At 43.8% G+C, this 25,327-nt stretch overlaps 1 protein-coding gene across 1 annotated transcript; it reads left to right on the top strand.

Moving 5' to 3' along the window:
* The first annotated feature begins 18,474 nt into the window (after positions 1–18,474).
* On the top strand, positions 18,475–24,783 carry galnt5 (polypeptide N-acetylgalactosaminyltransferase 5). The gene is made up of 10 exons (XM_076161991.1): positions 18,475–19,975; positions 20,071–20,237; positions 20,495–20,614; positions 20,982–21,117; positions 21,202–21,321; positions 21,416–21,533; positions 21,631–21,960; positions 22,183–22,263; positions 22,948–23,097; positions 23,712–24,783. Exons 1-10 carry the CDS (start codon positions 18,855–18,857, stop codon positions 23,850–23,852), a joined length of 2,484 nt encoding a protein of 827 aa, XP_076018106.1. The 5' UTR covers positions 18,475–18,854; the 3' UTR covers positions 23,853–24,783.
* The last annotated feature ends 544 nt before the right edge of the window (positions 24,784–25,327 follow it).

Genomic DNA, 25,327 nt, shown 5'->3' with positions numbered 1-25,327 from the left:
GTTTTCCCACGGTGGTGTATGGGACATCACGGATAAGCCAGAGGATGGGCTGTGACAGAGAGTGACAATTCATCCCTTCATCCCTCTAACTGACATGTCACATTCTCTGATGACTTTATTGTGCTCCCTGTCACCACACTTAATCTGTGTGTCAGTCAAGCCGGAGCAGCCCACCCCAGCACCTCCAGACAGCCCGGCTAATACACACCCTTTTAATGACATTAGATTTGGAGTAATGCCATTCACTATAGCACTGATATTATCTTCTATTTGCATCATTCAGCCGGCGACGCAGCCCGAGCTCGGGCCGATAGAGAGCTGGTCATTTCCCCATCCATTTCCACCACGATGACAGATGTCAAGATGGAAACTGGCTATTATTTACTGTAGCCATGTTTTTATCGCAGACAGACATGATGTCTCACTCTGCAGGCGGTGGGACACTGCATCACAACCTGTCTCTCTCTGCACACACTTGCAATAGGTTTATTATCTATTGTGTTATTGTATTTTTTGGGAGTCTGTTTCCATGCCAGGATGCAAATTCACGGCTACAACATCAGAAATAAGACTGAATAATTATCCTGGAGGACACACAGCTTTGCTCTCTGTGTCCTTATAGAGTCTAATACATGCAGGGAACTTTCTGAGCTGCAACCGTCTGTATTATCCAGGCAAGAAAGAAGCTAAAACTAACAAATCGTCATCATCATCACCCACTTATTACACCTCAAACACAACACACCGACTCCTTTACTCAGCTTTATCTTCTGGCACAAAGTCTCAACGTGGAGCAATTTATAATATCATAGTAGGACCAACTAATGTGTAGGAAATGAGAGAGAGAACCTGAACCGCCGTCCTCTCCGGGTGCCATGTTGACACCGTAATGAACACGCCACAAACACTCAGAGTGATTCAGATTCCCTCTGCAATGTGTTTGGTCCTCCTGTCATTAGTTGTGTTTTTACTGACAGTGCATTTTCTCTCCTATCACAGCTCCAGTGCCTAATTAAATGTATTTAGCATCATAAATATTCCAGGGGGACAAGTTGACACAGTGAATTAATGTCTCGCCTCAATACTACAGCCTCTCTATTGGCTGTGGAGAGAAGGTTGCCCATTTGCCAGATAGTAGCAACTGCTTCCATTCTGGGTTAGGGATCAGTTGTGCATTTGGTTTTTTCAAATGCTGTGGAAGTGAGAACACAAAGACACTGACTGGTAGGTGACTAGAACAGGCAAAAACTCCATGCCAGTAGGTGCAGAGTTAGGAAAGAGGCCAATCACTGACTGATAGAGGATTTGGCAGCAGCTGTTTAGGGATAAAAGTGATGCAAAGATGGAGAAAATGTATGTTTATCCTCTAATCATAGCAGGAAGGGGAAGGAGAAGGACACTCCTCTGTCCTGGTGGGCTGCTGCGTCCATGTGCACCAAGTCTAAGCTGATCCCCGACTTGGAGCTGGTGTGTGTGTCTGTGGTACAGCCCCATCCACCTCAGCAGCATTCCCCAGCATCCTCCGCTCAACAATGCATTCCACCCACAAGCCCCTGAGGGAGACGGCTGAGAATGTTGGACGCTTTCCTGCAGGGGTTGGAAGCCCTTCCCGAGTCTTCACCCTTGAAGACGGAGAAGTTTCACAGCTTATTTGCTGCGCATTTCTCCTCGCATGAGAAGCAAAAGAAAAGCTTTGTAGTCTGTTACTCCGCCACCATAACAAATCAGTACAGCTGCCAAACGGGGCTGAGGGGGCTGGAGAGGATAGAATTATATGTTATTACCTTCATTTTAAATCTAGATATTTTTCCTAATTTTCGCACATTTTCGCTTGCCGGTAAAAACGCTCAGCCATCACTTTCCTTTCCTCAACACATGTAATTGCAATTTGCGAGAGCTAAACTAATTTTACGACACAAGAACACCTGTATTCATCTCCATATTAATAGAAAACAGGAAGTATAAATCCCAATTTTCCAGCAGCCGGTGTCACTGGAGATGTTCCTTGAGGGAGAAGGCTGTCTCCTCACCGTTAAAATATTGGTGCTCTCCCCTCTCTCTCTCTCTCTCTCGGATGCCCCTTCTGAGCTGAAATCAGATATCACAATTATGAATGGCACCCGAGCTACATCACAGAGCTTGACACATCTAATATCCAGACATGCCCGCGCACATTTAAGTTTCCTCGGTAAAGGGGGTTGAATTATAGCATTATGTGGCACAACTCTAGACCACAGAGCCCTGGGAGTCTCATTTAAGCGAGAGGAAAAGGGGGATTTGATTGATGGGCTCATTTGGATTAAGCACAAAGCGAAACTGCCCTCAAATATCCCTTAGAAAAGAAAAGGAGAAACTTTAATGCAACTCTCCAAGCCACTTTAAATCAGTTCTTCACCACAGCCGACCTCGGGTATTAACACACACCAGGTCTGCATGGTAAATCAACGACATCATACCATCATGACATCATCCCGTACAGGTGTTGTCCTCTTTCACATCACCATTGACCATGAACAACTCATTTTTAAATATTAACCATTAACAAGCAGGAGTTGCAGTCTGTGTGAGTGTGTGTGTGTGTGTGTGTGTGTGTGTGTGTGTGTCAATACTCTGCACAGGAGCCGTTGTCAGGTCAGGCTCCACAAAGCTGCTGCTGTTGTAGGTGCTCTACGTGGCCTCATTAGTAACAACGCGAGCGGTGGTCTAATGAACTTAAGACAATGCTAATTAATGGAGGCGAACAAAGGCTGAACATTTTTTTTTTCTTTTTTTAAAGCCTGAATCACACAGTCTGCTTGTACGACAGCGTTTAAACCTCCTTAATCCCGCTCGCTGTGCGGTGCGTGGCGCCTGGACCTGCACAGAGCCGGGGCGGAGGGGGGGAGGGGACGGGGGGGGGTTGGCAGGTCAGCGGGAGCAGCTCCATACCTCCGCTGATATAGTCACCTGTGACAATCCTTTATGGGCTGATAAAGTAAAGGAAGTCTCTCAAGGAGCAGTGCACAGACTTGGCGGAGGGTTTCCCTGGGGAGCAGGTGTCAGGGTTGTCTATCAGAAGCCTGAAAGGAGAAAAGGGACGTGTTACTGGGCTCTATTGTGTCCCGGTTGTCATTGACTGATCGGGTCCATTTAGCTGGCTTTCACAGTGAATGAAACCACCTGAATAGATGAAAGCGAGACAGCCTTCCCGACAAACAAGGAGCCCTGGAATATTCATGGAGGATCTGTGAGGAAAAGATTAATGTATTAGAAATTAAAATGGGGCCCGGACGTATGATCTTGCTCTAACACTTGGCCAGACCTGTGTCACCCACCGCTAGCGCCTGAAGTCGGCACATGCCGCTGCCAAGGCGGAGAGGAATCATTAAGCACCCTGCCATTGTGTGAGCGGAATAATCAAACTTCACCCCCCTTTTCTTTCCCACACCACTGACAATGAATAATTCTGAAGCCATTTGCAATGTTAACGGAACCTATCTGGGCCATCCATGCCTTTATGATAAGAGCTCCAAATATGCATTTCAACAGTCTGAACAGAAGCTGCTTCAGCGGCATTTCAAAGGACACCTGTCAGTCATCTGAAAGAGCTGTCAGTCTCTGTCACGCTACGGTGCCGCTGAAATGGCCCAAAAGATAATCTTTACTCTCTCTCTTTCTCTCTCTCCACCTCTCTCTTTCAGATCGGAACAGTTACATTTGCAATAGAGTGACAAGTGATTTACACTGGAAAATAGATTGTGTTTAAACTGAAAAAAAAGGGGGTTTATTCTTTTAGGCTGGGTTATTCTTTGCCGGCTTACAACTGTATCAAATATGCTATCATAAATGTGATCTGGGCCACACTGAATGTCATTATGTGTGATACCATGAGCACTAGACAGGCTACTGAGCTCAAAGGTGACTTTGATAATTCCTTTTTCCTCTAAGCCCTGTGTGTGTGTTTTTGTGTGTGTGTGGGAGCTAAGAGGCGTAATACTGCGTGAGCTGAGATGAGATCAAACCACGCTGGGCTTCCAAAAAGTTTAACCGCCTATTGTTTTTCGTAGTAATATGTCATCAAATAGAGATCTGGACGGCTCATTTCCACTACCGTGCCATGCGACCTCTCTATGACTTTTGCTTTTTTATCACACAGGAAATATCCCGTACACTCCAGAGATGTGTATCCTACATCTGCCCATCAAATTTTTTGCTAAACTCCATAAAGCAGATGGTTTTTTGAATGTATTTGTAAGGCCACGTGGTTTGCAAGTTAGGCAAGCGAAGCCCCACTGCTCCTCCACGTGTAAGCCAGTAATTTGTTAAGCACGACTAACTCGCGCGCCACAAGCTGTTGGTGATATTCACAGTCGAGTGCAGAGGATGTGTTTGGACCGAGGTCTGCAGTGGCCCGAGCCCACTTCCCTTATGGCCACTCTACAGGCTTGGATGGCCCGAACTCACAGCACAGCCCACATTAACATGGAATAACACAGAGGTGCACAGGCTGCTACAGAGTGGGTCATGCACAAAAACTACATCCTACCAACCCTTGGACAGTTTGCTGGCTCAGCAGGCTGAGGCTCGTGGCTCTTGTGCTCCTGACACTGTGAGTTTGATTCTGGTGCGTGACCTTTATGACACGTCGTCCCCTCCAATGTCTCCTTTGCCATTACCTGATATGTGCTATCCAATAAAGCAGAGAAGACGTTAAGTAGATGGCACCGTTCCCTCAATCATGAGCAGATCGCACTTATGGAACATGCACAGCCAGACATCAGTAACGTATGTCAAGCACTGAACTCCAGCCTTGACTGCCTGAAACAGTTTCTCAATGTGCTCCTGGGAAGTCTGCCAAAAGCCAGTGTCACTTTAGTTCATCCAGCACAGCTCAGTGGAAAGCCTTATGCTTACCCATCCAAAATTCTTTGTTGTTTTCCAGCGATTCAGCCCATTTTCGAGCAGAACAAACAGCAATTTGATGATCAATTTGAATTTTGGGCACTCCTCTTTGTCACATAGTTTCCACAGCATGTCTGTTCCACTAACAATCTCCTCATTGTGGCGCAGGGAGGACATGGATCAAGAAGTGACTCAGTCTATGAATGTTCACTTTCATTTCAGAGCCCAGTAGGCCGGCATAATCCCTAACACTGAACCCTGACTCACCGGGACTTCTTTTCTTTTTTTTTTAATAGAGTGAAATGTCTCCCGTCCATGGAAAAGGACTTGCACTCGCACTTTTGACACGACACTGAAGAAAGCGCAGATTCCTACATGCGTCAGAATGACAACAAGTCTGTTGTGAGCAAAAACATTATGAAGAAACACGACAAAGACAAATGAGCACATGTTGAAAAGGATTCCTGAGCGGTTGAACTGTTATGGGTTAATCAAATGCAGTGAAGACAGAAACAAAAGCCAGTCGTTATCTTGTCTGCAGGGTTTTTTTCTTTTTTCTCCCATTTTGAAATCCACACACAAATGAATGTCAATAGATGTGCTTGTACAACAGCTTTCTTACAAATTATTCAGTGACTACAATTTTGCAGTTGAAAAAGTCACCAGAAAGCCATTTACCTGAGTCACAAATGAGTATGTAATTGAGTCCTTAGGGAAAATAACTCAGCTTAACTACTGGAAATAATGTGTAAATTCAATACATTTCCTAATGAGCTCATTTGAGTTTGCCGCAATTATATTTGCCAGTCTAGGTGCGGATAGAATTCTGCAGCTGAGTTGAGGTGAATAAAACCACAGCTCCCTTGTATTCATTAAAATTAGCATATGGACCTGTCAACACTTCTCAGAGGCACGTTGTAACAATGCCATTTAGCCCTGCATCAAGTCATGCCGATGAATGAATGCATGCGGCGGGTAAACGGCTCCCCGCCCCTGTAGCGACGGGCGGGCGGAACAGGTTCCCTGGCCAAAGCTGGCTCTGACGCACAGAAGACGCTGCGCTTTAACAGCCCGGGCTCTGGCCTCTGACTGGGGGCCGTCCACATCAACACTGCTTAGACTCCAGCGTACCTCGCAGCTACGGGCCCCGGCCGAGCGGCTCCGTACACACAGCCGAACAGACAGGGGAGGAGAGCGAGGCCAGAGAGATGAGGAGTGTGAATCTGTGTGTGTGTGGAGCAACATAGGAAGGATAAATACAAATCAGTCCCTGCGAGTGAATCTATATCTTCCTTTTAACTGTTTATTATTGATTCAATTGCCAAACTTTATTCAAATATAACACCAAAGCCTTCAGAATGAACACACTATCAAAATATTCTTATCAAAAGGTGGCAGGAATGTGGAGCCAGTGACAGAGAGCTCCTTCATTGTTGTTTGTCATCGTTACGTTGATGCTGCCAGTGAGAGAAGGCATTGTTGCTCAGTGGAGCACAGAAGGCCCGAGTTGCATTGTTGTGCCAGGATTTTAAAACAGGCGCGAGTTATCAATAGACCGCAGACTATTCGACTCACTCAGCTGTGCCTCTCGATACACTTCAGGACCTCACGCGCTGAACAGCCAGCCATGATCTCACACAATTGGGCGGTTTTTACTGACAAATATTTGCTTTCCAGATGGATTTCAGGTTTCCTCCTCCGTCGATGTGTAATGGATGAACTACGCCGTCGTTCCAACGCGCCACAAAAGCTGCAGCAGTTCATGAAATCTCAATAGAACTTGTAGTTTTTCGGTTATGATTGTTTAGACTGTCTTAGGGTTTTTATTAACCTTGTGATAGACTTGAGACAGCAGAGTTCCAGCCATGTGAGGGAGGACAAGGGAATAAAAGACAAGAGAGGACAAGGCCTCAGCCGGGCTCTGCACTGATCTGCACACTGCGATTACCTGGAGCGCCAAACCAACGTAAAGGCCTTGGGCTGGCTTTGATATTTCCATCCTTCGTTTGTCTGCGGTAACCTGGACTACATCTAACAGACCTAGACTGGAGGTCAGTAGGAATCAAGGCAAAGGAGGGGAGGAGGAGGAGGAGCAGGAGGAGGAGAGGAGAGGAGAGGAGAAGAGAGGAGAGGAGGATACCACAAAGACACACACACACAAATTCTTTCCTCCCACACACACACAAGCGCATTTGTACACTGCTCCCCTCATTATAGCCACCTTTGTCCAGAGTTTGTGTGTGTGTGTGTGCCATTACCACTCCCCCCCCCCCCCCCCCCCCCCCCCCCCCCATCACTAAAAGACTGGGGCCACCTTCATTCTGTCACTGCACTTATTAAAATATTACATATTCACACTTCTGTGGAACAGACTCTTAATGAGGACGAGCAGAGACTAATAGAGTTCTTCATTAATCCTCTTATATGACAAACTATAGGTGATGTCTATGGTACAATGATACGCTATAGTCTCAGTAAAACTATAACAGGGGAATAAAGGAATGAATGGTCAAGAAGAAACTTAGCCTCTTTGTTTACGTCTATTGATTTTACTGTATGTTTTTCAAGTTTGACTGTTTATTATTGTGTAAACTCCGTGTTCTGGTAACAAATGTTCAAACTTTTGTCCATTTAAAAGCAGCAACTGTAAATGTGTGAATATTTGCAATTTTGTCATTTTTTTAAATATTTGAAAAGAGTAGTTGAGAATCATTTAGTTGTTTGTAGAAGACTCTACTCATAATTGATTATTATCCATTAGCCGTTTTCAGCACAAAATGGTCACCATGGCGCTGAAACAGGGACACACCGATTGTGCCAAATGCCAAATACTTTGTTCCTGTTCATTATTCCAGTTAAAGTTATTTCTGTCTCTTTAGTCTTGTGTATTATTAGAAAATGACAAACTGTGCTGTACCAGGCTGCAGCTCATTAACAATCATCTTTTACCTTCATTTTAAAGTTTGCTAAAGAGGAGTTTGGTGACTTGCTGTTGGTTTCGCTACATTTGTCACTCAAGTTGATATCCTATAGTCTGGATTTCTATATTTCTAATTCAAATGCCACTGATGTCATCATGCTTACTTACTGCACACTCCCACAGGTAAGACATGATATTTATCTTTCACTTTTTACTGTGATTTATTTAGTTAGTTGAGAAAAATATTGTTTTTCTGGTAGTTCTCTTCTGACAGGAGTGTATTCTGCTGTTTGTGTGTAGGTGGATCATCTCCTCATCTTGGTCGGTGAGAGCTTGCAGGATAGAAGGTTTGAATCCCTTTTCTGACTAGTGGTGAGTTTTTAAAATCCAAATTAATGAGTTTTTTGTATCCAAATCTCTCCCAACTGAAGCATTATTGTATTGTATTGTATTATTGATTCATATTACATCTATTTTAACCTATTTTGAAAAAGCTAAATGTGTGTTTCAAATCTGTCTGTAGTGTGAATTTAAATGCGTGTCCAGTCCTCTATAGCTTCTCCTGACAGCCCACAACCGTTTCCCCAAACATGTTTCCTTCTGTGTGTAGAGTAATACAGCAGCAGAGCTTAAATCTCTCTCGTCCCTTCAAGCACAAAATACAAAAGGCCCAGGCTGCCACTACCTGATTCAATCAAGTGTGTTACATTGTATACCCATGGGCAACAAGGCGACTTGTATTTTAATTAATAATGTAATACCCCAGTCTCAAAGGCCTGCCCCTTGGCATTCTGCTGTTTTTTTGTAAATACTCTCAAGAACCCAGCAAAGATGCTGGGAGCATTTCTCTACACACTCTTACTCATGCAACTGAATTTGATCCATAATGCTTAGAACTCATTTTGAAATGCTTGGTGAGTAAATGGAACCATGTTTTAGCAATTTATGATAACTTATGAAGCAAAAAATACACTACACTGCTACATGTCATCATTTACTGTAGTTAAAGATGATTAAGGGGCAGAAACAGGTTTATGAGGAGGAATAGAGGAGACGAAGAAGCAAACACGGCACAAAAGAGGGCGATCCTATATGTAAATGTAATGTGTGGTGTAAATCTAAGTTCATGTTAGGCGTCACACAGACGGAGACATGACCGTGGGTGTGATGTTGTGAGGAATAACAAGCACAGTGAAGGGTGAAAGCACGCTTCTATGGAGATCCCAGGCCGGAAGCAACCCTGAGGGAGCTCAGGGGCTTATGGGATACAGGCTGTGTTCAACCTTTCTCTGCCGCCACACACACCAGCACAGCAGCTAATCATGGCACTTTTTAGCGTGCGCCGTGAGAAGCACTGACTCATTTGTTTCTCCTCTGAACATATGGAACATGCGATTGATGTGTGGGCCGCTTCTGTAATGCACACACAGCCTATAGAGAAATGTCTGCTAAACACACAGCATGAGGGGAAACTAACTACTGGCTGCACAACATGAGGGGGTGACTGATCACTTTAAAGCTGATATCTAAACATCAAACCTGAATGTTGAATAATCTTCTTAAACCACACATTTCAACTTTTAGAGAAACAACCTCTTTAATTAGCTAACATGAGCACAGCCACAAGTAAATCTAAAGTGATTATTCCTGCCCTCAGAGAAAGGCTGTCTCCCTGCGCTCTGTCAAAAGGTCAATTATGGCCCCAAACCAGCATGCAGTGACAGTGACCTGGAAGCGCTACTGATGACCCCACATCCAGGGGCCCAAAAGAGTTGATCATCTAACATGCAGGCCGCCTGCAGCCATGGAAATTTGACATTTGTCCTTATTCAAATGAACACAAACAATATGCATCTCATGCCTCTCGCTGACCTGTGCCAAATATAAGGCACAGGGACCAGCAGTCTTTACGCATTGTCCTCCGGTCCAAGTCCCCTGCCTGAAAAGGGGGGACACACACACACACACACACACAGCAGTGAGGTGAGGTGAGGTGCCAGCATGCCACTCTGTACACATCTGAGCCCATATAAAGACACTACAAAGGTAACTGCTAATGTGCGTGATCAGTTTAGCAAAAGTGTATTTATTCTTTAAATGTCTTGTTTAGGCTGTCTGAGCATCAATCTTAACATATCTAAATAATTCATATGCAACAAAAGCCTAAATGTATTTCAAATCAGGTAAGTGAGGTAAAATAATGCACCGATCTCTCATGCTGAGCTGGACGTGGGCGCATTTACTGCACAGGAGTAAAAAACCTTTGCAAAAACACCTCTATAAGAAGGTTATTGCCGTAACACCGGCGTACACACAGTAAATTCCCCCTGAATAGCACTTGCCTGAAGCAACACCTACCACAGTAAATGTTTATCCATGTAGACTTCCCATCTCATGCTGTTTGCCGTGTGTGTGCAGAAAGGTAGAGGCCTGGCCTGGAACTGTGTGACACAGAGCAAAGGCTTTCATGTCTCGGGGGTGTTCCACAGAGCATGATCATGAAACGCAGAAACATGAGGAAAACTGCAAAAGGTTGGGCCGTGGAAACGTCTTTCTTCTGCACGTCAGTTAATTTCCTCTTTCCTCCCCTTTGGTTCCACATCACTTTTCTATTATGTTTTCAACACAGTGAAAACATAATACAAATCATGCTGCTGGAAAAAAAAAATCTAATCATTACACCCTCAAATGAAAAAGCGGATAACAGTGAAAAATGTGAGGGAATTGTTATTTTTCACATTCTAATTCACATCACAAGGAAGCGAAAAGGAACACATGCTGTATATCAGATTGGTTTGGTGCCTTTTGCCCGGAGCCATGCAGCACACACTGATATTAGTTTTAAATACAGATTGCTGGCAATAATAGAACAGAGGAGTCCATGCCTGCCACATAGGCCCGAGCCCGGAGTGCCTGGCGTTGGTCGGCTCGCCAAGACAGCTTCAATCAAAAAGCTCAAATAAATGTAGTTCTTTGGGCTCTGTCAACTGTAAACTGTTATTGATCCCGGCAAATGAAATTTGTTCACGTTGATCGATCAAACACATTATCTGTGTTTTCCAGTCTATTACCAGCAAGTGGAAACTCAGGAGGCATCAATAAATAGAGTTGGGTCACCCCGGGTAGATTCCCTCCAAGCTAGAGGGGCTGTAAAAACAGGCGAGCAAACATAAGCACTTGTGCTTAAAGGTAATGGACCTGCATCATGACTAAACGCTTAGTGCCTGGGGTGTCTACATGGGGAAAGCACTTCTGTAGCACCTTGTGTATGTATACTTGCCTTCCTCTCCTCTGCCCCTGCTGACACCCGTCCACCCCCCTCTCACACACACATGAAAGCCTTCCAGCTGGCAACCAACCCCTGTGTTTGGCAGGTCTGGGGAACGTGAGAATTAAACCTATATGGCCCCAGCTACCATGTCTCAAATATCAGCGGAGTCCAGCACTTCACCAGGGACCTGTGAGGGGAAAGCATGTCAATGGTACAAACAGCTCCTCCTTGGCTCTGCTCCATCCAACTGTGCTGCTAACAGCTGCAGCAGGAGGGAAGTTGTTTTTGGAGGAAAGGATGAAGAAGGGAGCCGACTGAACGCAGCGATGTAGTGGAGCTTTACAGTCTGATTTGTTGTTTCGGGGTCAACAGAGTATACAAAGCAGAGTAGAGAGACGGTGATGGTTGATGGAAAGAGGAGGCGTCTGTGTCTCGCCTGTACAACAATATAATTCTCAGATTAAACATTACTTTATTCATATGTTGTAGCCAAGGTTGGTTCCCTTCTATACCTGATTGTTGTATAGGATGTTAACATTGTGTTTGATATTAAAGGTCCTTCACATTCACACACTTACTACAGTTATTTTGGCTGATGAGACCTCTGCTCATCTGAAAGTGTGTGCAGGTGTGTAATCAACCAATCAGAAGAGTTGATCAATCATGCGTTCAGGAACTACACATGCACACATAACAGAGGTGGAATCATCACAATAAGAGACAACACTTTGGCCACGACATCACAAATCCATACATCTACCAACCGCACCATCTCTCGCCCTCAAATCCAGTTCAATGCTTCCTCGATGCTTCTCCCATAAGAAGAAGGAAGACACTCTTAACACTCTTACCCTATAGGAGAACCTGGAAAGGCAACATTTTCGCATCATCCCTGAGATAGAGGAACCACAGGCCTCACCTTACACACTGTATCTTTAGGTGGGTGTAGTGCTGAAGTGTAAAGGCTTTTGTAAGAGTTTGTATTCTTCCTCTCTGTGCAATCAGGAGTACACGTCAGGGGCTCACACTAGGACCATGAAGGCTTTTGATAAACACAGTGTTTAGCCCTGATTTGTATTGGATAAGTGCGGTGCTATACGACTGCAACTCTCACACGCTCACACACATAATAAGCAAAGAAAGAAAAGCGATTACAGCATAATTCTGCATTGTGAGTCAGATTTCAGGTAGAATTCTCTTGGTGCTGCTCTTGGTTTCTCCCCTGTGTGAGGCTCAGCATCCTCAGCTGAACCTCACTCCAACTCTCATCCTGTGTCCTTTAGCATTTCTTCACACCAACAGGAGACTGACAGCTTGTCCACAAACTAAAGGCAGGCTTACTGGAAATAGGATATCCGCCCCTCTACAGTGATAGAGCAGCTCTGATAGCTCCTTTATTATGGAAAATTATTTTAAACAGCGTAAAACGGCACAGGCTCATTTTTTCCATGTTTCTGCCACTATCACTCCGGCTATTGATAAGATGTCTAAATTTATTGCAGAATAATTCTGCAGGAAAAGAGATAAAAGGTTGCTGAATAAAATATGAGGCGAAGGCTGTAAATTGTAGCAATGCATATCATTTCATTCAAATGTAGGACGCAATTACCATCTGCTACACTCATCAGTCCCCTCCTTTATGACTTAATTATATGTTTAATGCTATCAGATCAAGGAAAGGGCAAAACAGATGAATGAGAGAGAAAGAGAAAAGATTCCGCAACAAGACAAAAGGCAGATGAAAAGTAACATAAAAGGATGGAATTGATTTCATTCTCCAGGAAATAGAAAATGTTAATTTAGATACAATGTTCCCTCATCTCCTGTGCCTGTGTAAGATAATAAACGCAGCGTGTTGCCAAAGGGTTTCGCAGCAGAACAACAATAGGAGTCAAGTTCCTCCCGACTGCAAGTCTTCCTGCATTCATCCTGAGATGATGGCAAATAGTTTGAATAGTTCAAAGAGCCGTATGATCGCAGCCGTGAGTTTAGTTTGTTTCAATCTGTCTGTCATCAATAGCGTCATCGGCATGTTTGCACAGTTTGCACCTAGACTGCATTATAGAAGTGTGTGTGAAACTGACTGATGGACCAGAACTTCTCAGTGCCACGTCACCATGGAGCCCACCACTCAACAATCACAACACATTTACAGATCGTCCAACATGCAACCGCCTCTGACCTCTGCAAAAGCACAGAATGGACGTACACCAAGGACGATAATGATTACCCGTTACCACAGTTTGAGAACCACTGCTTTAATCTAAACCCCATAATAAACCCTGCAGTCATGTGGCTGATAATGTTGTATTTCTGTCAGCTCAGCTCGAGACATCGTTGTATTCATCTACTTTACATTGAAAATCTATTATATCTGATCACTCCTCCACTCCCGTGTACATGTATGATGCAAAGAAAACACAAATTATACAGTAATCTAATGACCATCACCAAATACATCCTCAAAACTGGCTATGGAGTTGATTCAACATCTCTCTGAGGTGATAATCAGCTTTACAAAGGATTTATTGCAGCACTACTGGATTGGATTGCATCAGTTTGTGCGGGTGTACCTAATAAACTGGTAACTCAATGTGGGGTTTTTTTTATATCCCAGTTTAACTTATTCTAGTCCATCAGTCTCTATTCCCAAGGTTAAAAAAGATGAAACTTCACAATACTGAAACTTTTTGTTTGGATGCAAATGGTGTAAGGCAGTGTTCACAAACAAATGTGGGGTTGTCCAAATGGCTGTGGGGTAAAAGGCTCGCCAGTGGGCATCCCAGGTGCCAGCGGGCACTGTCCTAACTGTGTACCTTTGGCCAGAACTCATTATAGGGTGACATTTAGGACTGCTGCTGTCCATGCCAAGTCAGCCCTCTGGATTGAGACAAATTATGTAGTTATTTTTTATGTCAGACATTAAGTCATGTCCACTGGGAGCCAAATCTGTATCACCTTCATGTCACCTGGAGAGAAAAAAATGACAAAGGCTTCTTGAACAGGGGCGATATATATCCAACTTGTTTGGGAAGACGCGCTGTTTTTTTCTGATTTTCTCAAAGTGACATGGAATTAATTAAAGACCAAGATCCACAGGGCAACATGTTCAATTATTAACAAAAAAGTTTGATTATAAAATGTGTCTCGTCAACTAGATTAGTTTGAAATGAATTATTATCCCGATTTATATAAATTATATATTTACTAATTGTAACCCCAAACATGAAGTCACTGCAGCAAAATATCTTTATGTCCTTTCTTGTTTTTCTTTTGTTTATTATCTCTAGCTTTTTTCTGTAGAAGGTCTGAAATTGTCTTTTTGTATTCGCTGATCGGGTGAATTGAATAAAGGAAAAAGAAAAAATTATGAGAATCTGCTGTAAAACCAATATCAAATGAATTCTTAAGGTGTATTGGAGAAAATATTAAATTATGAGGCTGTGATATAAAATACTTCCCCATATGTCATATCATTAATCAATGACTGTGGCAGTTACTCATCACTACAGACAGCAAAGAAAATCCCCTTTTCTATTTATTTATAAATCTATTTTGCTTCAAACTAATATTACTTGACCATTTTAATTGTAAAGATGTGTTACTCTTATAATGCAGAGGGATGCGTCGTGTCTGACTGCATGATTCCTTACTTCAAAAATGTTCCTTAGAACCAAAACACCACAAAAATTGCACAATATTGGCAGAACTAAAGCGCCATCTTGTGGATTAAAAAGAGTACAACCGCACAGCGTGACAATAGCTTCCATTCTGAAGAGCTCAATGCAGACAAACAAGCCTGTGGGAGAATCAGAGAACAGGCCAGCAAACACTAACCAGAGAATTAATGAATCATGTGAACACAAAGAGTTTCATCTGTGTTTGAGCGAAAACTTAAAGCTGAAGTAAATCAAATTAATCATTTTGTTATTCATGTTTGTTGGGCGGATCTGAGACACTCGTGGTGTAATCAAGGAGAGCACGTAAGAAGCTAAACACAACAATTAACACACACACCAGGTATCTCACAAAGCATGACATGAATCATGGTTATTTATTTATTTTGTACTATTGGTCAAATTATAGATAAGGGCTCATTTGATGCATTCAGAGGAAAGCTTGCATCAGACGCATATGCCACTGCTATTTTCCCCACACACACACACACATTTACACACACATATACACACACACACCAAGATGGAACAAACAGGAAAAATAGAATGTAATTGATTATAAGTTAATTGTGCAAAGGTCTCCCTGATGGGTACCATCTGTCAAAACAAGCTGTACATTCACTAATTCTAATCATAATTAATTAAATGGCTAACAAATTACATACATCATAGTTAGTACAGGGGGGAAACTACCGCAGGAAGTGTTATGAAACAAATTAGCTTTAACAATGAAAGAAAATTACATCACATAACTAAATATTATACTCATTTCCGCAAGCCATATTTCTTAATGAATTCTCTAATTAATTTAATTCACACAATGTGCATAATTTGGAGCTGGAAATGTCAGTGGGTCAGACTTAACCATATTGTTGCTGGCTGTCTCTTTCAACGAGTGCCACATTAACACAACATGACCTCTATGCAAATGACACACACCAACTGTTGTAATTTTAATTCCAGGGTCTAATTAACATGTTCTAAAGATATCATACCAGTGCATTTAGTTGGTTTTACACATGCCGGTGTCAATGTGAGCTTTCCGTGTCACTCTGTTGCCTGTAATCCGTTTGACTGGAGACGTCACGTTGCCTATATGGTGTGTGTGTGTGTGTCGTTATCATCAGGCTTAGTTCTCTATGCAGTTTGTTAAGTCGTGGAACTTTTAATGTCATGCAGCCAAAAGTCAAGAGCTGTAAGCACGGCCAAGGCACAGCAGGCACTTACATGAAATCACACGGTGCTCCTAAGGGTGGGGGGGCGGGGTCACCTTTAGGGGCCCCTTAGGTTTTCTTACAATCCGTCCTATTGCTCACTTTACTATATGGAAGTTAATCATGGGCATTAAGTGCAATCATAGTAAGCATGTGTGGTTCATTACGAAACCATTGAGAGTCAAAGGACAATTAGAGACCAGAAAGGGCCTCTCATTAGAGCTCATACCACCTCCAAGGCTGAGCAAGCATAGATAGATTCAGTCTTGTTCTAACAATATACTGATTGAAAAAGACAACAAAAATGTTAAGGAATCGTTTTTTCATTTTTAATTCCTGTATCGAGACCAACTCGTTCATCTAAATTGGTTATTTTATTCCCCTTTTTAGTTTACCTAAATTGTCCAATAACTGCTTTAATAATCTTCCTAATAAAGACACACATAAAACTGATCAGTGTGATATGGCAACCGTTAATTATTCGTCTAGCAGTTAAGAACTGTGTAGATTATTTGTCCTATAAAGCACAGGGAAAACTGTGAAAGACCATATGCTGCAGTTACCGCAGAGCACTTGTCAAATTAAATCAAATTTAACACACTATAAACAATTGATTGCATTTAAAATTTACAAGTGGGAACCGAACTACAGTACATAGTGTATGGGAGACCAGTATAGGCACCTGTGTGTGTGTGTGTGTGTGTGTACGTCTATGTGTGTACACGTGTGTGTGTGTGTGTGTGTGTACATGTCACTTTGTCACAATGAATGACGTCTTCACTGGTGATTGACTTGGACCATCTCCTCTGGCTCACCACTGTTTTCACTCAGCTTGTGCTCGTTTCAGCTTCGAGAAAATACATCCAAATTTACCAAATGATGCCACACCAGCGTGAATACAAAAAACGGTTGAATAAATGAATAAATTGCCCAGTGGATGGAACATATAAGTGAACACATGCATTGCAGGGCTCGGGGGCTATCCTGAGGCCAATCATTTAGCTAACACATTAATGAAAGCCTGTGTAGTGTGGCTAAGGGCAGACACCATGGGAGGTACAACTCTCCTCCCTCCTCATGTTGGGGACTGTTAATAGGCTGGACGGAGCCAATGGCATTCCCAGGAGACGCCTGCTGATGAAGAGGAAAACCTGTCGGTGCCTTCAATAATCACTGCCTAATGGCTGCAGTAACATGGGTTGTTACGAATGGGGCTGTGTGTGTGTGAGTGTGAGTGTGGATATATATGTGGAAGTGTGTTTATGTTTATGTGTGTGCATGTGGATACAGTTAATCCCTCAAAACTGCACTGAATCCTGTCGGAACTGCACCTATAAGATCACCGTACGAGTTACATTGTCATTTGAACCTCAAGGGTCACATCATCATGTCATGTCATAACTAGGCTACTTTGTTTCCATTTTCACCTCATTCACATCTGTATCACATATCTGTGTCCTCATTATTAGGTTTTTCTGTTTTGTTTTCTTTGTCTTTTTTCTTCCCCTCTCTGTATAAGACACTCTACAAAACGTCTCATAACCACATGTTCATTACTGTGTCAGATGCTTTCTTCAATTAAAAGATTCAGTCAATAAAGCATGTATGTATTCAAATGTTGTATTTCTATAATGTAATACATTTTTGTTCCAGGATCCACAAATCATTCAGCCTATAGCAGCTTTACATACTGGGCCAACTATTCATGTATATCACATTTTTGCTTCTTTGGACAGCAAATTATTGGGACTTTGGCCAGACGCTGGTGCAACACACCAAACTAGCAACAGCAACTTTATTACTTCATAAGATAATTACTGTGCTGCTGATAACAACATCTGAACTTTGAAGCTTTCAGTACAGGTCTTTAGATTAAAAAAAAGACAAAGTCCTCCAACAACACGATCCTTTACTTATCTAAAAATCACACGACTGTCAGAATTAGTTGAATTCTAGAGAATGAATTGGGAATTTTATATTTAGTTACAAAATGTGTATATTGTATATATATACTATGTATTTATAATATAAATTATTTTATATTATTTTTAGGCTGAACCTTCATATATTTTGAGTAGTCAATGATGACGTAGACTTAAACTGGTTCTTACCTTGGTATTTGAAATATGCGAAGCAGGTTACACTTGAAGGTGAATTTTTTACGGTAAATCGTGGTTTAGTGCGTATTAACGGAATAAAAGAAGTCGCTTCTATTAGCAGTGGCATATTTATTACCTAAACAAATCAAACAATAAAAAGTGTATAAAAACACATTGTACTTTCAACGTAGTTTGGTACCCACATGTTGTCATCAAGTGTCAAAAATAATTCGTAAAGCACTTCCGGTGAAATGAAGTGGCGGGGCAAATCCTTCAATGAAGAAACAAACGACACATGAATGCTACTTCGGCGGGACGGTGGCTTTACTTTGAAGCTAAAACACTAAACTTCCGGAGGTGTTGTAACTATCTCTGGCTAGCTTGACGTCACCTGCCTCTGCGCCCAATCACAGCGCGCGGCGGAAGGGAAGTCGTGTCGCTTACGTGCTCTTACGAAAAAGTTTGTGTCCAAAAACTTGTGGCGTGGACGTCCAGGAACATCGCTTTGTCCCCGCGGAGGACACTCGATTGAACTCCTCAAACTTCCCAACACGGGTCTCGGCAGCTGGAGGACATGAGGGTGGCGGCAGTGGACGGTATGGAAAGATAATGTTAGTGTACGCCGGTGCTGGGCCATGGCTGTCAGATCCTGCTGCGTGTCTGACTGACTGCTGCTCCTGCTCTGTGGAATGCGTCTTGAATGCCACGCAGGCGGTTACACATCACCAAAGATAACATCATGATACTTTAATACTCTCCGTGTTTATGTGTTAGGTTCACTTCGTAGGAATCATGATGAAAATCAGGAGGTACTTAAGGGGCAGCGGGAGGGTGCTGGCGTTTGTTTTCATCGCTTCTGTCATCTGGCTTCTGTTTGACATGGCCGCACTTCGCATATCCCTAAACGACGTGAACAGTCAGCTGATAAAGGAGCGGGTGAGGAAGGACAAGGAGGTGATCAGACAGCAGGCGACCCGGGGGGCACTGCATGTGTCGAGGGGGTTTAAACACCCGGTGCAGAGGCTGGACTTGGCTGGCACCCCGGCGGGTAAAGAGCCACTCAATGCGGGGAGCAAACTGGCTCAAGTGTACAGAAACGGAGGAAAGAGACATGAACGAGTGGTTGAGGAGAGAAAACCGCAAGGAGGCTCGATTATCAAGCTTGAGCCTATTGGATCTGTTGAGAAGAATAAAGCAGCAGCTCCCACATCTAAGAGTTCTGCCAAATATGCAGTCAAGTTTGAACCAAATGAGACTAAATCAGCCTCTGTGAAAGCTGAGAAGGTAACTGCTCCTGTCAAAGTGCCCTCACCTGTACTGGTGTCTAATCAATCCAAAGTGTCCCCTATTGTTGGGGAAACAAAACTGGCTTCTTTACCTACCTCAAACAGGAGTGCTGATAAACATGAAGATATGGTGCAAGGAGCTGGAGATCATATAGATTCAGAGGTAAAAGAAAAGGTTAAGAATGAGCTGGAGGCAAAGGAAACAAAGGAGAGCCAGTCCACAGCCGAGGTGGCACACCCTGTGGAGACGACTCCTAAAGCTGTGGACCAGGATGTGAAAGGGAAGGAGGTAAACATCATAAAGCAGGTGGAAACGCTCGCTCAGGCTGATCTGAAACCAGTGGGCGAGCCGGTGAAACCTACAATCAAGCCAAAGCTTCAAACGGGAGAGAACTCTAAGGATAAGCCCGTTGTTCCCAAAGACGCAGGTGTGCATAAAGTGCTTTCCCTGGATGTGACTCTCGCTCCTAGGAATTCCAAATCAATGGGCCAGTTTGGTCAAGCAGGCATCATTTCAAGTGACAAAGAGCAGGAGGTGAAGAAGAGATGGGACGAAGGACATTTCAACGTCTTTCTGAGCGACCAGATCCCATTGGACCGTGCCATCCCGGACAGCAGGCCTCAGATGTGAGTTTGATGCTGAATGTCTCTCTGCTCTGCGCCCTTTAACTCTCCAATGTCTGCGCCTGTCACTAAAAGTTCTTCCTCTGGTTCTTTTCCAGCTGTGCACAGTGTGAAGTCCACAACGACTTGCCCTCCACCAGTGTGATCTTCTGCTTCGTGGACGAGGTCTGGTCCACGCTCCTGCGATCGGTGCACAGCGTCCTCAACAGATCTCCACCGCATCTCCTCGAGGAGATCCTCCTGGTGGATGATTGCAGCACCAAAGGTATTAGTTTCCCTTATGTTAACAGGTAGAGGCCATGAAGGCTCCACGAAACCTTCCAATTATGGCCAAAGAGAGCAAGCAGCAGCAGCAGCAGCGGTTATGAGCTGATTATTATGCACACTTTTATTCATATTCAAAATGAGGTTGTAATTTTAATGTTACTTTAATGTGCAGTCAGTATTGAAAATCTGATGAATAAGTCGTTTTAGGTGTCGTTGGGTTTTTTAACGACTCTCTTCTGCTTCACACACACACAGACTATCTGGGGGAGCAGCTGGATGTCTACATGTCCAAGTTACCCAAAGTGCGGATCATTCGCCTGAAGGAGCGCCAGGGCCTGATCAGGGCGCGACTCGCCGGAGCCGCCGCAGCCAAAGGTGAGGGGGGGACTGAGAAGACTCTGAATACACACGGGGTTCACCGTGTCACATTGTGTGGCAACACTGTGACACAGACTCGGTTGTGGATCTGACTGTCTGTGTCTATTATTGGTTTCTGTGGTGGTGGGTTAATTGGAAGAATAAGTCAACGTTGAAGCTTCTAAAACACACGCTGCACTGACTATTATGAAATCAGATGTGTGTGTGCAATTTCCTGTCGTCATTCAAAGAGCAGCAAAGGTTTAAGATGGAGGACGTTGTGTTTATCCAAGTAGACGATATCCTTAGGTTTCCTGTGGGTCAATCATGACACATGTTCAAGTTAAAGTCCTGTAGTAAAGCGATTTCCTTGCTTTCTTCTCAGGGGAGGTTCTCACCTTCCTGGACTCTCACATTGAATGTAACGTGGGCTGGCTGGAGCCGCTGCTGGAGCGAGTCTACCTGGATCGTAAGAAGGTGCCCTGCCCCGTCATTGACGTCATCAGCGACAAGGACTTGAGGTGACTCGACTGAACGGTATCTGAGCTGAGCAAAACTCTTAATGAGTCACGTCCAGTCTCACCATAACGCGTTTTGTTTTTCAGTTACGCGCAGGTTGACAGTTTCCAAAGAGGGGTTTTCAAATGGCCGCTGGAGTTTGGCTGGAGGCCGCTGCCAGAGGATTACATCAAGAAGAACAACATCACCGCCTCAGATCCATTCAGGTACACTTTGATCTCCAGGCGAGAAAGTTACTACATGAGGAAAGACTGAAAGTTGCGCATTATCACAGTTATTTGTCGTTCTTTTATATTCCAGATGTCCAGTTATGGCCGGGGGGCTTTTCTCCATAGATAAGAAATACTTCTATGAGCTGGGCACCTATGACTCTGGGCTGGACATCTGGGGAGGAGAGAACATGGAGATTTCCTTTAAGGTGCCTCACGCATGAATATCAGTCCTGTTTATTCAGAAACAACATCTGCTCAACATCATTGACACGCTCTGTTGTCCTCCCCTTTGCGTTTGAACAGATCTGGATGTGCGGAGGGCAGATAGAGATCGTCCCCTGCTCCAGAGTGGGACACATCTTCCGGGGCAAGAACCCGTACAAGTTCCCCAAGGACATGCACAAGACGGTGAAGCGCAACCTGGCGCGGGTGGCGGAGGTTTGGCTGGACGAGTACAAGTACATTTTCTACGGCCACGGCTACCAACGCACGCTGGACACGAGCCGCAGCGACGTGGGAAACCTCACGGAGCAGATCGAGCTGAGGAAGAAGCTGCAATGCAAGAGCTTCAAGTGGTACCTGGACAACGTGTATCCAGATCTACACGCTCCCTTAGTGAAAGCAGACGGCCTGGTATGTTGACTCGTCTGCCTTGGTTTGTGCTGAGGTTATTTACATTTTCTAAAAACTTTCCTTGAGGAATCGGTTAAGGTGTTTATTCCATGATTCTGCTGCCTCTGCTGTCCATCAAAGCTTGTGTCAACACAGTGTCAGGAGGGAGGATGTGAGCCTAAGCCTGTCCTCTACCCGTCTGTCTGTGTGTCTGTCTGATGTGCATTTTGTGTGTCCTTGTAGATATTCAATCGTGGCCTGAGGAAATGCCTCGCTCAGCAGAAAGGCTCTCTGTCCTTTGAGACATGCGATCTCAGCGAGCAGGTAAGCGTGTCCACCTTTCTCTTTCACTACTTATATAGACTGTAATTGCACAGTATGTAGCATATGTGTTTATGTCACAGTAGCTCATCCTGCCAACTGTATGGTTAAATAAAGAACTTCAATTCACACATTGCAGTCACGTGAAATGAATTCATTTCTAATTACAACTCTCCACTGAGAAGAATAGTCTCTAGGTAGTCTTTCTTTAGGTGCAGACTTATTGGTGGTAAGCGAACCATCAGGCCCTACAAAGGCTCTGGAGGATCAGTGACCACGCCCCTGCATTTCAAGTTATCACACTGTTGAATGAAGCAGGGCGTGGTGTTAAAAGCCAAATTTAAATCCGGCATTAAAGGAGAAACACCCAGAGAACACAACCCGTGTTTCATAGTATGCGAAGTGAGCACCGTTTGGCAATATTCACACACTTATTGGCGTTGGCCTGAGGGTGACAGTGAGGTCACAACACACAAATATAAACCAGGACAGATGCAGTTTGGTAACGGAGGCAAAGCCAAGATAAACATGGGTGGAATCCAAAGCCACAGCGTTCTAAATGTGTCTCTAAAACCTTGTAATTGTTGGATTGTAAACGTCCTTGAAGAACCTCTAACCCTGTGGTTTCCCCCGGAGTGTAACCATAAGCCTCTCCCTCCTCTCTCTCTCTCCTTCTGTGATACCCAGAGTCAGCACTTTAATTACACCTGGATGAGACGCGTTCGCCACCACGATCTCTGCTTCGTCCCCCAAGGCAAGGAGGCCGTCTTGTCCTTACAGTCGTGTGACATTAAACCGGAGCTGCGCTGGTTCCACGATGCCTCCAACCCCGAGCTGGTACGTTGACTTTGGGCGCGGCCTTTGGTTTGTCAGCAATATTTGTTTTCTTTTGTTTTTACCGCTCTCTCTAATGGAGACTTCCCCGGGTCCGGGTTATACAAACAATAGAATCAGTCGGAGTCGGAGCTGGAGGATCTATTGTCTCCCGTGACGCTCGAGTACCAAATGTCTATTAGTATTCTTCCTTTGTGGACGATGTAGCGACACACAGCACATGTAGTTCACCTGTGCTGTGGGAGTGTTTTGTCCGTCTGTCTGTTATGAAATAAATAATACTGATAACTGAACTATTATTTCTCAGCAGCTTGACAGCACAATGTAGCTTTTCCAGCGAGGGGGAGTCAAGAACGAGCACTGTTAGAAATGTTCGCTATGTTCTTAGAATCATACTGTAACTGTTAATGGAACACATTGCTCCTTTTAAGTAGCTTCAATGCGTTTTATACTTTATTGACTTCATCAACCAACTACTTTAAATCACAATCATCAGTAGCTTGTAGCTGGAGACGCTATCATTTCAAAGTAGCTTCCCCCCGACACCAGTCACATGTTTCTCCCAGCGTGAATCTGTGTTCATTAATTTTGCGTTCTGTTTCGTGTGTTGGACAAAGGGGGAGCACTTCCTGGCAGAGTTCCTCCCCGGCCGCATGTGCCTGGAAGCGGGACTCCAGGGGGAGGAGACGATTCGCCTCAACGCGTGCTCGGACAGCGCCTTCCAAAAGTGGCAGTTCAGTCACTACTACAGCCTGTGATGAGGACAGCACGGGGTTAAAGCTGTTAAACATGCACTAGAGACGCTCAGTGGCTTCACACTACAGTCCAGTCTGGGGTCCAGGCCCAGGGCCAAAGAACTGTCCAGAGGAAAGAGGAAGTCAGTTTGATGGTGTGTGTGTGTGTGTGTGTGTGTGTGTGTGTGTGTGTGTGTGTGTGTGTGTGTGTGTGTGTGTGTGTGTGTGTGTGTGTGTGTGTGTGTGTGTGTGTGTGTGTGTGTGTGTGTGTGTGTGTGTGTGTGTGTGTGTGTGTGTGTGTGTGTGTGTGTGTGTGTGTGTGTGTGTTTATATGCGTGTGTGTTGCGTTAATGCAGATGGTATGGGGGGATTGTGCAACATTTCTGTTGCCCTTTTATCTGTCTGAGCTGGAGTTTGACACTAGAACTATAAAAAACACAAAATTGTAACTTTGCTCTCCTAATTTTAGAAACAAGTCTTCTACACTAGCAATTGGTAACGGAACTTGAGATGTAAAAAAAAAAGTGATGTGCATGGAAGAAGAAGAATCTGTTTGTTGACTGCAGCTTGTAATTCAGCCAAAGACACAAGGAGGAGAAAAAGGTGGCTCAGATTTGAAATGGAAACTGTTTGTATTTGTGTTGTATTCTGGGGTTCACACTTGCATGAAATGTGTTTATGAAACGTTTTTACAAGGAGACATCTGTTTTTGTAGATGTCTTCTACTTTATGTTGCTCATTTTGATGACACTTGGGTTGATTTCTCTGGTTTCTGTTCCTCCTGTATTTACTTTTTTGTTAAGTTTGTCTTTTGTATTTGTTGTCTTCTGTATGCTTCCTGCCACTAGAGGGGAGTGTTGCTCCAATACACTCAATCCGTCTGCTGTGATTGTGTCAAACTCCAAAAAAAAGGAAGTACAAATAAAAACGGAATTTAGATAACACTGTTTATTAATACTGTTTGGCTCTGTTATAGATGTTTAATCCACTTATAACCAGTTTATGTATCATATAGTATGTTTGGTTTCCACGTCACAAAAGAGTTAACTGCCTACACAAAGGACTGTTATGCAGAGGTTCTAATATACTGAAGTACTTATGCCAACCAATATCCCAACGATACAATCTGGTTGGATTATAAAGTCTCAAGCCTCTTATTATACTAAGCTGCTGTTCTAATACCTGCTTTACATAAGATGGTTGCTGAGGATATTAGGTACAGTAGTTAGGCATTTCCAGTTACTTGGCAACAGATATAAATAATGTTCTTCAGGTTCCCAATCTACTGGCACATCAAAGTACTTCAGTGTAGATAAACTATCGGGAAGTGCGCAAACTAAATTGAGCACTAAATCACACAGATGGGCTTCAATCTTTCATTTTCCTGCGATGCTCAGTCTTTATGTTGCACATCACACACGGAAGTCGTCTCCTCACAAATTCATGAACAGGCCCTCGAATTCCTCGATCTTCTGCCGAGTGTTTCCTCTGCGGATCTT

Source organism: Genypterus blacodes, unplaced genomic scaffold (genome assembly GCF_046128005.1).
Source record: "Genypterus blacodes isolate CSIRO-AG114 ecotype Tasmania unplaced genomic scaffold, CSIRO-AGI_Gbla_v1 ptg000118l_1, whole genome shotgun sequence".
NCBI lineage: Eukaryota > Metazoa > Chordata > Actinopteri > Ophidiiformes > Ophidiidae > Genypterus > Genypterus blacodes.
The sequence above is the reverse complement of the archived record's forward strand: the minus strand, read 5'-3'. Positions and strand labels throughout refer to the sequence as shown.